Source organism: Hermetia illucens, chromosome 2 (genome assembly GCF_905115235.1).
Source record: "Hermetia illucens chromosome 2, iHerIll2.2.curated.20191125, whole genome shotgun sequence".
NCBI lineage: Eukaryota > Metazoa > Arthropoda > Insecta > Diptera > Stratiomyidae > Hermetia > Hermetia illucens.
In genome coordinates, this window is record NC_051850.1 from 154,591,252 (window position 1) to 154,608,700 (window position 17,449).

At 43.2% G+C, this 17,449-nt stretch overlaps 1 protein-coding gene across 3 annotated transcripts in view; it reads left to right on the forward strand.

Annotated features, from left to right (window-relative positions):
* Positions 1-17,449, forward strand: part of LOC119648100 (macrophage mannose receptor 1) — a 268,613-nt gene that overhangs the window by 85,446 nt on the left and 165,718 nt on the right. The window contains exons 2-3 of one of the 3 annotated variants that reach the window (XM_038049603.1): positions 3,692-3,697; positions 3,761-4,057. In XM_038049603.1, coding sequence (XP_037905531.1) covers positions 3,692-3,697; positions 3,761-4,057 — 303 coding nt within the window. Of the gene's footprint in view, positions 1-3,691; positions 4,058-17,449 lie in introns of all 3 variants that reach the window. The other 2 variants (XM_038049602.1, XM_038049604.1) reach the window with 2 other exon arrangements.

Sequence of the window (17,449 nt, forward strand, 5' to 3'; positions counted from 1 at the left end):
TGGAAGTGCGGTTTGCGTGTTTCGTAGTCCGTGGGGAATGCCTCCCGGGTAGGACTGGACAATCCCGGTAACACATGCACACGGGGTTCTTTGAATCCCACTAGACTTCATTCTATTGTACTTTTTGCCAGCGCCAGCCGCCATACAATAGCAACGTACGTTACCACAGCTGTGTACATCCAGAGAACCATCCTCTGACGAAGAACCCATTTCTTGCAAAGGCTCTCTTGCAGGCATAGAGGGCTATACAGGCCTTCTTAACCCTCAGTTCTATGTTCAATCTCCCATTTAGTTTCGGATCCTGAATTACACTGAGGTACTTTAAATTAGAGGAAAGTACCAATCTTTGTTCATTTAACCGATCAAGGTGGAATTTAACTACCCTTGCCTTGGTGGTGAATAGCATCAATTCAGATTACTTACCTCCCAGATCCTTATGCTGGTCAACCGTGCCTATAACCTCGTGGAGAGCGGCTTCTGTGGATTTGCTTTATAAGTAGGCATGATGAGACTTAGAAAAAGGCATTCTCTTCAGAATCGTCCTTAAGTGGATGTCCTGGACCTGCACTATGGTCTTCAACATGAAAAGGACCAGGCTGATTGGTCGGAAGTCCTTTGCGGATTCACGGTCGCGACTGCTCTCTTTCGCTATGAAAACCATGCGAATGCGTCCCCAAGACTGTGTCCCAAAGAGATACAGCTCCGATAAATCTCAACAAGCCACGGCACAATGTTTTCTTGTTGGTGTCCGACTGTCCGATTTATATGCGAAGAAACTGATTATAGCTCAATCGATTTTATTCTGGCTAATTCCCGATTTGATAGTCTCCCCTCCAAACAAGGCTCTGGCTCACAGTCCTCTGAACCACCAGCTCCAGGATTTCACTAAAATATTCCGCCCAGGAGCTTCCGACTTTTTAAAAAGGATAGGCTGCTATCTTCCTTAGGCAGAGTCTTACTGAGACTCACAGATTTACTGGTGCTTTCAATATTCTGACTATAAACCAGGACCACCCCTTGGTAGTCTAGATGGCTTACTTGTACTTTTCAGGCAGTCCTTGTATGTGTTGCTGCCAATAGTTCTACTTATAGAATATGGTGAAGATCTCCTTGGTTAGCTTCCTGGGACTGGATAGATCTACATTTCACCACGGTGGCAATATTTTCTTGCTGTATTTGGCAGGACAATAAACTCTAAAGGTGGTTTTGAATAACTTTTCCAGAACGCAGACATTTGACTCCAGTTCGTCTGTCCCGCCAATCTTACAAATTTGAGTATGAAAGAGTGTGATAACTTGACCAAACTTCATCCAGTCGAATCTTCTGGGGCCTTTGAGAGGTTTGGAGACCTATGCGGCGAGATCTAGACGGAAAATTTTCCAATTGCGATTTGAGGATAAATGCTCTAGGGCTGTCCCGGTCGGCGTCTCTTGTGTTGTGGAATAAATTATAATATTTGCTTTAGAGTGCTTTTTGATGGCTCCTTCGTCTCCGATCCAGTGCTCATATATTAGTGCGACGTCGAAGTCGTCCTTTTGGAGAAAGACCAGCAGATTAGCTGAGGCGCACTTCGAACGCTTCAGAATTATTTGCGGTATCTTTAGCAGGTTCTGCTTGTGTAGGGGGTTCGGCAATTCCCATCAGAGTGTTGACCTTCATCTCCTCCGACAGCTCGTAGGTGAAGTCGACTGGATCCAAGTCGTCGTCCGTCGTCCGCGGAGCAGAATACTTTCACCTTTGCGGTCCTGACTCCGAACTGCACTTCGTAGTCCGCCTTTTCCAGTACCTACTAGTGAATCTATGATGCATTGCATCCTTGCGACTATTAAGCGGCTAATGTAGAATTGGTGCGCTAAATATCATATATCCAAGATGAGGTTACCTCCAAGCTGGTGGAAAAAAACGGCTGCCAAAAAGCCCGAACCGTGGAAAAAGTATGCTTCTAATCACAATGGAGCATCCTGAATTCACTTGGCCCACATGGAAGGTATACACTCGAAAATGGGTTCTGTCAAAGTGACGCATATAGCCAAGAAGTGATAGCGGAGAAGCCCCATTTACAGCCGCCTAAAGCCGTCAAAATACAACAGTTTAATTGTCAAGATACTTATTTCTGCATTCAGTCAACACTTGACGGCGAAGTTCATTTTCAACACGTTCGCTTATAGAAAACATTTTTGCTTTATTATTTTCAGTAGCTGACGTTGAAATAAAGATCGCTATCAACGTTTCTTGTACTTTCAATTGTGCAGCAGAATAGTTGGAAAAAATAATGCACATTCATGCTGACCTGCACGTTTTCTTGTTACAACTAGCGTGACTCAATTGATAAAACAACGCTGAAGAATTTGCAACATCTGGATCAGGTTACGGTCCATTCAGTCAAGCATTTCGTAATTGGCAGGCCAAGTATTTCGAGGTTGTTCTTTTCAAAATGCTCAATTAAATGGTGGAAAATAGAGTGAGATTAGTTGGCGCAGCATCTTAGCTGCAGATGATGTACCAGTAATGTAACAACTTTTGCATCCTTAATGATGGAAAGAGGTTAGAAGGTGTGCATGGCACGCTCACGATGGTGTTGAAATCGTAAATTTAATATAACGATTAATTTTCCCAGATGGTTCATATTGCACCTCATTGTTGTCCTTAAGCAAAGTTCACAGAAGTGTTTTCTGCGCATTATGATGCAAACATCTTCAAGGAAAAGATCCATTACAAGCAAATGAAAAATTACTTGATATTTATTAAGATTATCCATTATTATTTATAAGGTTTTTATTGGAGGAAATATTGCATCTTTAAGATTTAATATAATTTTGCAAATTTCTGAAATTAATAATTTAGTTTTGAAATTACTGAAATGCTGGCTGTGACTTTGGATCCCACAATTTACTATACTGCTCAACATTTGTATGTATTATCTAGTTTTCGAAATCCAAAGCTATATTTCATCTTATTATAATATTCTTTGCAATCAAAGCCTATTATGTTTCGCAATCATCTTCGGATGCTATCTTTTGCCTTCTGAATATTGAAATGAGAAATACGAGAGAACAAAAGACCAGAGAGTTGTATGAACATAAGCACTGCTCGCCAAAAAAGATATTTTGCATAAGCATCTACTAATCACAGAAATTATTACTGTGATTAGCATATTTTTGAATAAGATTCACGCGTATCCATCATCTTTTCGTGAATTTTAAATCACTTTCTCGGTTAGTCCCTAATTTTCAGATCATTATGAACTGATTTTCGTACGAAATTACGATTTAAATTTTGTAGATTATGAGGTATTTGGAAAATTCAACATTAAATCATTATTGACATGAATCAAAATTCAGATGAAAAACGAAGTGGTTATCACCAAAAAGCAGAGATTTCAAATTTTCACCACAAATATGCTGTTTGAAATTAAGTGGGTGAAGAATGGTGCATGCGTGAGGTTTCTTGATAAGCCAGTTTTCACAGGCGGAAATATTGAAGAAATTTTGGGATTTGGGAAAATAGGCTACATCGCTTTATTTATTCATTTTCGTATTTAGTAGATACAATGGAATGTTAGATAATGGTGTTATAATTTTAGTTAGTTTGACAACTTAAATTCCGATATATTCAGATTTGATTTAATTATGAAAAATGAAATTAAATAAACCGTATTGACCTGGCTAATAGTAAAAATATCTTTTCACAGGTTTCGGTGAACTCAAAGAACTTGAACGACAGAATCGCATAACACAACAGATTTTCGCAAATTATGTAGAAAGACGGCTATTTCCTAACCGAAGGTTTCAACCGAAACCACCAACGATAGACGAAATTCTACCAAAAAGCACAGAACCTACTTTAATTAAGATTACAAACAGTAATCAACGTCAAAGGAGAGGAGAGAATGAAGATTATCCTAGTGAAGATGTAAATCATCAAGATGACTCCTTATTGGACGATTTCGAAGACAAGGAAGGTGACTCGGAATCACTACAAAGTGTGGAGTCCAAACAACATCAGTATTACCCAGATGGCTACACAGCGGATCCTGCAATCAACGAAATAGATCAAGGTAAGTTTTTCATTTTTTTATAGCTAAAAGGTTAGACAATAATCGATCAGATGAGCCATAATCCTCCACAGACTGATCTAGTAGATCTAGAGGTAAATTGCAATTTATTACAATGAATTACGAGCACGATTATTAGAGGAAGTACACCGCTTCGGGTTAGATAATACTCCGAATTGTCTTGAATGGGTCTTGACTCCAAATGACTTGGAGCACGCGAGATTTCACTATCATTTCATGAAAGAGACAACGAAAAAAGCAAGAAAAACAAAAATTAGGAAATTGAATCATGCAAAAATTTACAAAAAGGTCCTAAGCCGGCAGCTGCTCCACGTCTGAAAGGTTTTGCGTTAGTCTTACGTGAAAAGCCAAAAATTTAATTGTATCAATCAATGACCAGTGGGTATTCAGTCTATGATTCTTTGGGCGCTTGGGTTTGTATCCGCCCATTGTCACTCTGAACAGCTTCAACTGGTACGTTCGCCCAATGTCGGAGCCATGAACCCATTTCCGATCCCACAAAAGTGTTCTGGTCCGTATAGAGGCCCCTCTGCTCCCATCCTGACCAGCTGGTCTGCTGCCCCATTGTTGTCAACATGGCACTGAATCCAGAGCTTAAGCCGTAGGTCACCGCTACGCTCCTCCAGTTCGCCATGTTGAAATGAAATTTCATTGTCATGCTATCCCTTGGTAACGCCTGAAAAGGAAATTACTCACTAGTATTTCCAGATGCTTCCAGCGACCTAATCGTGGTCAAGCTGGAGCAGGCGGGGCAGAGAACGTGTATATTTCCTCGGCTTACATAGTTCACGACCGATCAGCTCAGCCAGAAGAACTACAACATCTAACGAACATCATAGTAACAAAGAAAGCCAACCTGTTGATAGGCTGCGACGCCAATGTAAGGCATACGCTTTGGAGCAACTCGGAAATCAACGGGAGAGGCGAGTAATTTATTGATTTTATTATTACTTTAGACTTATCGGTGTGTAACAGGGGCAGTACACCAACCTTCCATTTCCCCTACTCAGAGAACTGTGAAGGTTGGGAAGAGATCCTTGATATCACCCTAATAACCGACAATGGGATTCTTAGGGTGGAGGACTGGAGAGTGTCTGACCAGAGATCCTTCTCTGATCACAGTTGGATACTTTTCAGGCTAGATCTCGTCGCAAAGGTCTGCAGGAGGATCGACTGGAGAGAGTTTGGTCAAGTAATTAAGATGCGCAAATTGGTAAGATTGGCACGACAGACGAACTGGAGTCAAAGGTGGGGGCTCTGAAAAAGACATTCGATACCGCCTTTAAAGTCTCATGCCCTACTAAGTACAGCAAAAATACACTGCCACCGTGATGCAATCAAGATCTCTCCAGCTTCAGGAAGCTGACCAAAGAAATCTTTAACATCTGCTACTGGCAAAAATATTAGCAGCCATACAAGGACTGTCTGAAGAAGTACAAGTCGGCCATCAGGACTGCCAAGAGACGGTCTTGGTTGGATTATTGTCACAACATCGAAGGCACTAGTGAATCGGCGAGGTTTAGTAAAATTCTGTCCAAGGAACATAAGAGCCCATCCTTTCTTAAAAAGTCGGAAGGCTCCTGGACAGAATCTTCTAGCGAAACCTTGGAGCTGCTGGTTCAAACGCACTTACCAGTGAGAAGGACTGTGAGTCAGAAACTTGCTGGGAGCATTTGTAGCCACCCAAGCTGTGCGACCCTATCAAATCGGTAATTACCGAGGATAAGATCAACTGAGCTATAAATAGCTTCTCCACATATAAATCTCCAGGCCCAGATGGCATAATGCCAGTCATGCTACAGAAGCACCAGGAAAGGCTTGTGCCAGGGCTGCATCTCTTTAGGATACGTACCACAGTCCTGGAGGCGCGCATAAGGGGTATTCATCCGGAAAGAAGGCAGGCGCGGTCATTAGTCCGCGAAGGACTTTCGACCAATCAGCCTGACCTCTTTCGTGCTGAAGACCCTAGAGCGCGTCCTGGACATTCACTTAAGGACGATTATAGAGAGAACGCCTTTCTCTAAATCTCAGCATGCCTACCTCAAAGGAAAATTTACAGGAACCACCCTTTACTAGATAATTGGCATGGCTGAGCGGTCGTTGCAGTACAAGCAGTATACCCTTCTTTCTCGGATAGAGCGAGTTTTTAACAAAGTTAGTACCAACTCCATCAAGGAAGCCTTGACCAGTATTGGATTGGAGGGGTATCTCATGCATTGGATTATATCCATGCTATAAGGATAATCCAGTCGGATCTGGGAGGCAGAGTTGTGAACGGAGGCACGCCCCGGAGTGGCGTCATCTCACCGGTGCTCTGGTTAATAGTAATGTATGAAATTTTTGAGTACATTGGACACCAGCGAGGAGCACGTGGTGGCGTATGCCGACGACTTGATGATTACCGTCCGACCCGATTACTTTCCCATACCATGAAGATTTTTGAACGCATTCTTGACAACCGTATTTGCGAAATCGTCGAAATAACCATGAATCAAGCCGGATTTGTCAGAAACTGCGGAACTACTGACGCAATAGACGCTGCGCGGTTATTCATGGAGAAACACCGCGAGAATCACCCTCTTTACATTGCATTTCTGAATCTAGAGAAAGCGTTTAACCGTCTGCCATATGAACTCATCTGGTATGCTTTACGACAACAGTACCAAAAGAACTCATGCGCTGGGTTCAATTGCTCTACCACAATCCAAAAAGTAAAGTTCAAAGTGTGGCGAGTGTATCAAAAGCGCTTCGTGTCTCTGTTGGTGTTCACCAAGGAAGCGCCCTCTCACCACTCCTCTTTGTTCTTGTTATGAGCACCGTCACACGGAATATCTAACATCCAGCGCCCTACACACTGCTTTATGCAGATGATGTTTTCCTAGGATCTGATAGCAAAAATGATCTCGAGCAACTTGTCCAAAAATGGAATATAACGCAACCTGTATGAAGTGGTGTTCCACAACTGGTGTTCTTGATCGACGTATCAACGAACGTCTCAAATCTAAAATTTACCGCAATGTCGTCCGTCCTGTTGCATTTATCCTGGAAAAATTGTAAGTGAGGCGTCTTCGATGGTATGGTCGCGCAATTCGTGCTAACGACAATTCACTTGGCAAAATTGGTCTGAACATTGAAGTCGATGGTAAACGACCAAAAGACCAGCGGACAACGGTGGCTTTATACGCTGAATGGGGATATGAAAGCCTCGAGATTGCACCCAGATCAGGCATTCGATAGAGCCAAATGGCGAAACCGATCACTACGAGCCGACCCCGCTTGTAAACGGGACAAAGGCTGAAGAAGGATACTTTTTCAAGTAATTAGAATTAATACTGATAAAACCTGGTCCAAAAGTATAAAATTCAAGGAGTCCCAGAATATCAGAGAGAATTGGTTACAAAGGATTCGCACAGACCATTTGTCATTCCGGCATGAGCTGCCTGATAACAATTTCCCCCACACTTCCAGAGCACTTTATTCAGGGCATGCCGTCGATCATGGATTTCGTATGTGGCTCATAATATTAGGTTGGGAAAAAGTAATGCCGTATGTTGTCAATAGATGGCGACGCTTAAACATATCTTGTGTTGTACTTATCGCATCGGGTCATATTATGCGGCGATTTGAAGATGACAATCTGGGCTACAAATATCTCTTTGACAGTTTTATGATCGTATGTTTCAAGCTCAAGTTATAACGCGTCAAAGATGGAGTCCACCAAGGAAAAAATTCGTCATATTTTACATTTTTACTATCTGAGAGATAAGAACGCAATGAAGGCGGCCAAAAAAAATTTGTGAAGTTTATCGGTCCGATACTGTAACGATTCGCACAGCACAGCGTTGATTTGATCGATTTCGTTCTGATGTAGTGGATGTCGAAGATACACCCCGTACTGGTAGGCCAATCGTCGTAGAAACCGATAAAATCGTCAAAATCATCCAAGCAGACCGGCATATGAGCATTCGCTCGATTGGCGAGGAACTGGGTAAGGACCATAAAACCGTTTGGGACCATTTGCAGAAAATTTGATTCCAAAAAAAAGCTGGATGTTTGGGTGCCACACGAGTTGACGGAAAAAAATCTCTTGGACCGAATCAACGCCTGCGATGCACTGCTGAAACGGAACGAATTCGACCCATTTTTGAAGCGGATGGTGACTGGTGATGAAAAATGGATCACGTACGAAAATCTCAAGCGAACCATCGTCAAGCACAGATTGACGGCCAGGAAGGTTTTGCTGTGTGTTTGGTGGGATTGGAAGGGAGTCATCCACTATGAGCTGCTCAACTATGGCCAGACCCTCAATTCGGTCCTCTACTCTGAGCAATTCGACCGTTTGAAGCAGGCGATTGACCAGAAGTGGCAAGGATGTGTCAATAGGAATGGTGTTCTGTTCCACCAGGACAGCGCTCGGCCTCACACATCTTTGATGACCCGCCAGAAGCTACGGGAGCGCGGACGGGATGTCCTATTGCACCCACCGTATAGTCCGGACCTGGCACCAAATGATTACCATCTCTTCCGGTCCATGCAAAACGCTCTTGGTGCTACTAAGTTCGCCTCAAAAGAGGCTTGCGAAAACTGGCTGTCTGAGTTTTTTGCAAATAAGGAGGGGGAGTTTTATAAGAGGGGGATAATGGAGTCACCTTCTAAATGGCAACAAGTTTGCGAATAAAACGTCGCATATTTGACTTAAATTGGATAATTCTAAGTATGTTAAATAAAGCGTTAAAATTCGATCACAAATACGACATTACTTTTTCCCAACCCAATATGTTTGCCGATTCTAGATCACTACTTTGGTTGATTCGACTTCCCTCGCCTTGGCTGCAATTTCTTCTAGAAAATCGCGATTATTGTACAAAACGATCAGGTCAACTTGCATGGCTTCCTTTCCAGTTTTCTGCCTACATTATTTTATCTCTAAATGCCTCCACTTATTTCGCAAGTGGATAGATGACCTTGAGAAGAAGAACAGGCGTTTATAAACCCGAGCTCATCAGTCAATGGCTGCCTAATGTACCGCAACCGCTTGATTCAAAGCAATTCGTGCATACATACCTGTATGTTGGCTTGAACTGGCTTGACATTATTTACACAGCTTTTTATTAGAAATAATTGTCACAACAATCTGGACACCAGTAGATGAAAAATTGAAACTTTCGCCTAAAAAATATTAGTACCAATTAAATTTCGATAAAATTAGGGATGAAGTATCACCAGATCCAAGTTTAAAAAGGAATAAAGGCGGGCATTGCTCTGTTGGTAAATTTAAACTATGTACGATAATAATATGGAGACGCTTTTGCGAAGAGACTAACTCTCTTGAGGCAACCTCAAAGCTGAAGCGGATTCTGGTTAAAGAACGTAGCCAGAAACTGGGTTATTTACGTTTACAGAACGGGAGGTACACAGAGAGAGATGAAGAAACGGCAAACCATTTGCTTGAAGTGCACTTCCCAGGCAGCATCCAAAATCTAATCTCGGGGCCAACAGGTGCATACAGCCCTCAACCGAGAGACTGGAATCTGGAATGCAAAGTAGTATCACTGGAGCGAGTAAAATGGGCATTTAACTGGTTCCATAGATACAAGCTGCAAGTCCGGATGGCATCATTCCTGCGCAAGTAATAGAGGAAATGGATGCCCTGGGTCTATATATTCGGAATATATGACAAGAATGCCTAACACACGCTCGTATTACAATTAACTGGCGTGATGTGAAGGTGCTATTCATTCCCAAGCCAGGGAAACCCACCTACACAGATGCAAAAAGGTTCCGACCGGTCAGTCTAACCTCTTTTCTACTAAGAGGACTAAAAAGACTAGTAGATCGGTTCATGAGAAATACACACAAGTGACCATTTCACTATAGGCAGAACGTCTACCGGAAAGGCAAATTCAGGGAGACAGCACTCCAAAAATTCACGGCAAAAATTGAAAAGGCGGTGTCAGAAAAAGAATACGCCTTAGGCGCATTCATGAACATGGAAGGTGCCTTCAATTATGCCTTATTCGCGGCAATTTGTGATACGGCCAGACAGCATGGAATCGAACCGCTCCTAATAAGTTGGGTCCTTCACATGCTAGAGTGAAGAAAAATTCACATATCGGTCGACCAGAAGTCTATTGAAGCAGGTTGTCTTAGGGGATCCCCACAGGGAGGGGTCCTCTCTTCACTGTGATGGCTCTTGGTAATGGCTCCCCTGCTGTGGCTCCTGGAGGACAAAAAAGTCTTCCCGCAAGAATTTGAGGACGACCTAGCCCTAATAATTACTGGCACGTTTACGGGCACAGTATATGACCGCTTGAATGCAACTCTGCATGAAATCCACAGTTGGTGCCTCCGCAATGAACTCACGGTGAACGCTAGGAAGACTGGACTAGTTATGTTCACTAGAAACGTCAGGTGGGCAGCTATATGCTACCCACCTTAGCAGGGGCGGAAATCCAGCTGGCACAAACAGTCAAGTATTTAGGAGTACATTTCGACTCCAAGTTAACGTGGAAGCACCATATCTAGGAACAATGTCCGAAATTCTGCAAATTACTCTGGTGCTGTTGGAATGCGATAGGTAAGACCTGGAGACTTTCATCAAAACGGATATACTGGATATATGCATCCATAATGAAACCTATTTTGATGTATGCATGCATCGCCTGGTGGCCGAGATCGAACTTTGCTAACAGCAGGAAGCTGCTACGGTAAATTCGGAGACTTGGTTGCCGAAGTATCACTGTTGCAATGAGTACTACGCCGACTGCGGCACTTCAAGCTATTCTAAATTTACCTGAAAGCAGACAGTGTCGTAATCACCGAAAGAGAAGACTGGTCAGACGTAATAATCTTCACCGACGGGTCAGATCGGGCGCAGGGGTGTTCTCGGAGAATCCGATTATAGAACTGGCCCGACCCCTCGAGATATATGCATTTCATTGGCAGCAGAAGAATGTCTGCGACAAAAATGGAGGGATCGCACCATTCGAATCTGTTCCGACAGTCGGGCGGCATTATCACCACTAAATAGCAACGACATATCAAGCCACTTGGTGTGGAGTTGTCATCAGGTGCTGCTGAAAATTGGCCGACTGCACGAAATATTCTTGATGTGGGTGCCGGGGCACTCAAACATCGCTGGTAATGAGGAGGCTGACAGACTGGCTAGCCAAGAGTCTGGATCCACAATGGTGGGGCCAGAACCAGCTCTTGGAATCCGACCATCTACTGTCAAGTCTACTCTGAAGGGTGAAATTGCAAGGATTCACGCAGCCGAGTGGAGAAATTTGGACTCTTGCCGGCAGACGAAAATCCTTGTGAAAGAGCCTAGGACCAACAGAGCGGCATTTTTGTTGTCCCTTAAGAAGTGGGACACGAAAACCTTAGTATTGCTTTTAACGGGACACAGCTCCTTAAACTACCATATGGAAAAGATTGGGTTGGTAGTTTCGTCTATGTGCAGCGAATTTGAAGACGAGGAGGGGACGGCCATGCATTTTTTATGCAGCTGCTCGGTCTCCTCAGATCTCAGACGTTCTCAGATTCGCTAAAGCCTGCGAACGCCGTACGCGGGTACAATAACCAAAAAATTCTTATAAAATAAGGTATGAAACAGAATGAACTCACTTCAATTATCTTTCAAGTCATAAATTACCAACTCTAAGAGCCTTCTGGGAACCTCTTGACTATTTTCTAAGATTTCAAAAATATTTCTTCAAATCACCAAACAAATACCAATAAATTTAAGGTAGACCTTGATATTTAGATCCAATTACTTAAGACATCTTCATTCATATAATGAAAATATCAAAGCTTCTAACGAAAATTTACATAATTAAGAGAAGTTCACTAACGTTGAACATAATCTTGATAAGGTTGTGTAAGGTGTGGTCATTCCTTAATTACTGATTTTATACGTTACAACACATATACATATGCATTAGAAAATCATTTTCAAACTGCTCATTGGTATAAAAGAAATAGTGATTCATACCCGCAGGAATTCACTTTTAATCGTTTATTTGAATTAAAACCTTCATAATGAATACTTATTTGTTTTTAGATTACTAATTGTATTTTTAATTACACAAAAACCCGGATTTCCTAGGTCATCGTTTCCATATTAATCTCATTAATCATCTAAAGATGTTCTCAATGTCGTTGTGTTAAGCTTATTTTGGAATGGTGCCCTAAGATATTGGAAGCTTCCGAACTACACATATCTGTTATATATACATACATACATATGTGTTAAGTTACATAATTGTATACTACAATCTTTGTTGAACTATTGAGCAAACTATTATGGCCAAAAAATTCAGATTTTAGTTTCAAAACAAAAAGATGCAAATTTTGAGGTGAAGTGCATTAAAGACTTGGATACAGAGTGAATTATATCATTTTGTAGCGTCTGGGTGTTATAGTAAGCTCTAGATTCAAACATTCATTTTAGCATTTTTGTTTTAAATTATACAGTTTTCATTAACTCCTATGCTCCAAACTGACACTTTAAAAATTCACTATGATAGAATTTTCGTTTAGGAATTGAAGCCGTCTTCGTCCCTCTTTTAATTTTTGAACTTTAGGTGGTAGAGGAGTCCCTCGCCCGAAAAAGTGGGAGCAGGTTGCTCTTCATTTGTTGCGGTCCTGCATCAAGTGCATTCCTACGAAAGTAGGAAGGAAAAGGTCCATCTGGCATCCTTCTCTCTCCAACTTTGGTCTGAAGTGTGGGCGGACTTGCGTTTGATATAAGTCGCACTCATTTTGTGTTCGAAGATTTCAGAAAGGTTAATAGACCATGCATTAGTAAAATCGACGATATGCCCGCTACTTCCATTGATTTTGCCGAAGCCGTGGAATCGGCGGCTATCTACTTTTCTTTTGGGATCGTCATTGCTACGAGGGATTGCCTGAGGAACCAGGTCGACATCTTTGGGGCGCATCATTAACAGCCAGTCATCAAATCACTTTATCTCTTTAATAGAATTTGAGATGATGAAGCCGAGGAGTTGGCAACCACTTTTGTTGCCATATTCTATGTCGACACATTGACAGGTTCCCGTAGAGTGCAGATACCAATGAAGTTCCTTTTGGATGCCCTCGGAAAGACGATAAATTCACCAATATAAAATTTGCAAAAATTGATTTATTCAACTATTGCGGTTTAGACTATCTGCGCCGATAAGTAGCATATTCCTGTCCCCGGGCTGCTCGCATTTCATCCTGAAAAGGCGTTCATTGTTCCTGCTTTTTGGAAATGTTCCAGGATATACTTTCAAATCAATCAATCTTCTTTTATCTCTTCGCGATTTTTATCTTCAAATTCGTACCCACGAACACATACTTGTTAATCGACGCAGTGTGGAGTTGCGTCGCAAGACATACAAATTAAACCTAAACAGTGCCAACTTCGAAGCCTTAATTAAGATTCTTTCCGTGTTTGACTTGAGCGGTTTTACATAAAACCTTATTAAAATCGGTTCACTGTCTGTCTGTCCGTCTGCCTGCTCTGCTCTATCTCTCTGTTTGTCCGTCACACGCATTTTTCTCGGAGACGGTTGTAGCGATGCACACCAAATTTGGTGGAAAAGTGGGAACTTTGAATGCTCTTGCATACAGTGAGTTTCTACATCGAATTTAGGGGGGGGGGGGGTCCCCATACATGTAAAAGAGGCGTGTAATTTTATTTTCCATCAAATATAGTCATGTGGTGTATCAAATGAAAGGCCTCGGTTAGTGCTTTTCGAAGCCGATCTTAGTTTTGACATTTGTTGTGAAGGTGGGGAGTTGTAAGTGATCATTCCTTTAAGGGACCCATTCTCTGAAACTACCCATCCGAAAAATTTGAAAAAAGTCGGGAAGCTGCACTATATGGTGCCTAGACTCCGAAATACCCTCCATACCGAAATCTGTTCAAATGAAGTTATTAATAATATTCATCATCATCATCAACGGCGCAACAACCGGTATCCGGTCTAGGCCTGCCTTAATAAGGAACTCCAGACATCCCGGTTTTGCGCCGAGGTCCACCAATTCGATATCCCTAAAAGCTGTCTGGCGTCCTGGCCCACACCATCGCTCCATCTTAGGCAGGGTCTGCCTCGTCTTCTTTTCCTACCATAGATATTGCCCTTATAGACTTTCCGGGTGGGATCATCTTCATCCATACGGATTAAGTGACCCGCCCACCGTAACCTATTGAGCCGGATTTTATCCACAACCGGACGGTCATGGTATCGCTCATAGATTTCGTCATTGTGTAGGCTACGGAATCGTCTATCCTCATGTAGGGGGCCAAAAATTCTTCGGAGGATTCTTCTCTCGAACGCGGCCAAGAGTTCGCAATTTTTCTTGCTAAGAACCCAAGTTTCCGAGGAATACATGAGGACTGGCAAGATCATAGTCTTGTACAGTAAGAGCTTTGACCCTATGGTGAGACGTTTCGAGCGGAACAGTCTTTGTAAGCTGAAGTAGGCTCTGTTGGCTGACAACAACCGTGCGCGGATTTCATCATCGTAGTTGTTATCGGTTGTGATTTTCGACCCTAGATAGGAGAAATTGTCAACGGTCTCAAAGTTGTATTCCCCTATCCTTATTCTTGTTCGTGTTTGTGTTTGACCAGTGCGGTTTGATGTTGTTGGTTGATTCGTCTTCGGTGCTGACGTTGCCACCATGTATTTTGTCTTACCTTCATTGATGTGCAGCCCAAGATCTCGCGCCGCCTGCTCGATCTGGATGAAGGCAGTTTGAACGTCTCGGGTGGTTCTTCCCATGATGTCGATATCGTCAGCATAGGCCAGTAGTTGGGTGGACTTGTAGAGGATCGTACCTCTTGCATTCACCTCAGCATCACGGATCACCTTCTCGAGGGCCAGGTTAAAGAGGACGCATGATAACGCATCCCCTTGTCGTAGACCGTTGTTGATGTCGAATGGTCTTGAGAGTGATCCTGCTGCTTTTATCTGGCCTCGCACATTGGTCAGGGTCAGCCTAGTCAGTCTTATTAATTTCGTCGGGATACCGAATTCCCTCATGGCCGTGTACAGTTTTACCCTGGCTATGCTATCATAGGCGGCTTTAAAGTCGATGAACAGATGGTGCAACTGTTGTCCATATTCCAACAGTTTTTCCATCGCCTGCCGCAGAGAGAAAATCTGATCTGTTGCTGATTTGCCTGGAGTGAAGCCTCTTTGGTATGGGCCAATGATGTTCTGGGCGTATGGGGCTATCCGGCCTAGCAAGATAGTGGAGAATATCTTATAGATGGTACTCAGCAACGTGATACCTCTATAATTGCTGCACTGTGTGATATCTCCCTTTTTATGTATGAGACAGATTATGCCTCGCTGCCAATCGTCAGGCATTGATTCGCTGTCCCATACCTTGAGCACAAGTTGATGAACCACTTGGTGTAACTGGTCGCCTCCATATTTAACCAATTCGGCTGTAATTCCATCGGCTCCTGGCGACTTATGATTTTTTAGCCGATGAATTGCACGGACTGTTTCTCCTAAACTTGGTGGTGGCAGTATTTGTCCGTCGTCTTCAGTTGGCGGGACCTCCAACTCGCCGATGTTCTGGTTGTTCAGTAGCTCATCAAAGTACTCAACCCATCGCTCTAATATGCCCATTCTGTCGGAAATCAGATTTCCCTCTTTGTCTCGGCAGGATGAGCATCGAGGTGTATAAGGCTTCATCCTGCTGACTTGTTGGTAAAACTTGCGCGCCTGGTGCGGTTGCTCCCTGTACTTTTCTAGTTCACAGACTTGTTGGTTCTCCCAGGCTTCCTTTTTCCGTCTGTGAAGTCGCTTCTCCGCTCGACGGAGTTCGTGATAAGTCTCTGCGCGTGCCCGCGTTCTTTGAGAATGCAACATTACTCGGTATGCGGCATTCTTCCGTTCCGTTGCTAGCTTACATTCATCGTCAAACCAGCCGTTCCGACTCCTTTTGCGGCTGGGGCCAAGTATATTTGTGGCCGTATCCATGATAACGTTCTTCAGGTGGTTGTGAAGATCATTAGATGATGCTTCATCTCCAGGTCCTCTATTGACTGCGGTTATTGCGGCATCCATTTCCCTCTTATAGGTGTCGCGGAGGGTTGTGTTGTGGATGGCTTCAGTGTTCACTCTCACCTGATTGTCAGAGGGGATTCTAGGTGGTATTGTTATTCGAGCTCGGAACACCATGCCAACGAGATAGTGATCCGAGTCTATATTGGCCCCCCTATATGTTCTGACATTCATCAAGGCTGAGAGGTGGCGGCGTTCGATCAACACGTGGTCAATTTGGTTGAAAGTGGTCCCATCTGGAGAGGCCCACGTATGTTTGTGGACCGCTTTCCGCGCAAACCAGGTACTTCCAACAACCATTTCGTGTGACCCTGCTAATTGAATAGTCCGCAGTCCGTTATCATTTGTTTTTTCGTGTAAGTTATGGGAGCCAACGTATCGCCTGAATACGGGCTCCTTCCCTACTTGGCTGTTAAAATCCCACTTTCCGGAACTAAATCGTGTTTCGAAGAGAACGTTGTCATTCAACGCCGGGTCATAGTGAAAAATAATTGCGTTGCCCTTCGAACTAGGCAACAAATTTTCCAGGAAGTTTTACTTGAGCTCGATATGGAATCTTCAACAAACCAGACTAATCAAAGGAGCAACTTGGATTCTGCACCTGTAAAGAACTCCATGAAGCCGGCTCACTTTATAAATGAGGTCTTGACCGCATTCTGCGTCGTATTCGTAGAATATGCTTAGGTTCTCCGTGGCCCTAAACCAAAGATCTCCAAACTAAAGTTTACTTCGGATCGTTTGGCTGGCGAGATTATTGCAACAGTGTTTCATTGTCTGATCATCGTTGCGGCTGCCCCTGGTATTTCTTCTCCACATCCAATAGCTTATCGTGAACCCCAGAGGTATGCGCAGAATGGCTTTACTCTGCTGGGTGTTTCGACTCAACAAGAGAGAACAAGAGAGATTGACCGCGCGACGCAAGCACTTCTTGGAAATGTATCACAACAGTGTACAGATCCTCCAATCGCATTAGCAGCTATCAAAAGAGCTTTCTGCGAAATACAGACAACATCGCCTTGGCTTGAAACCAAATAGGATTTTGCAAAAACCTCAGCAACTCAGATCAGGAGCGTAATCTGGATCAAGCAGAAGATTTCTGGAGAAATGTTTGGAGCCAATCTAATCCTTGCAATTTAGAAGTAATATGGCTCCCACACCTTATGCGTTTATGTGACGTTCTCAGTGCAATGATTACGCCTGATATCACTGAAGCAAATAGCCTTTGAAAAGGCAAGTAATTGGAAGGCGGCGGTCCGAGAAAATATCCAATACTGCTGGCTAAAATGGTTTAAGGGAGCTCACTGGG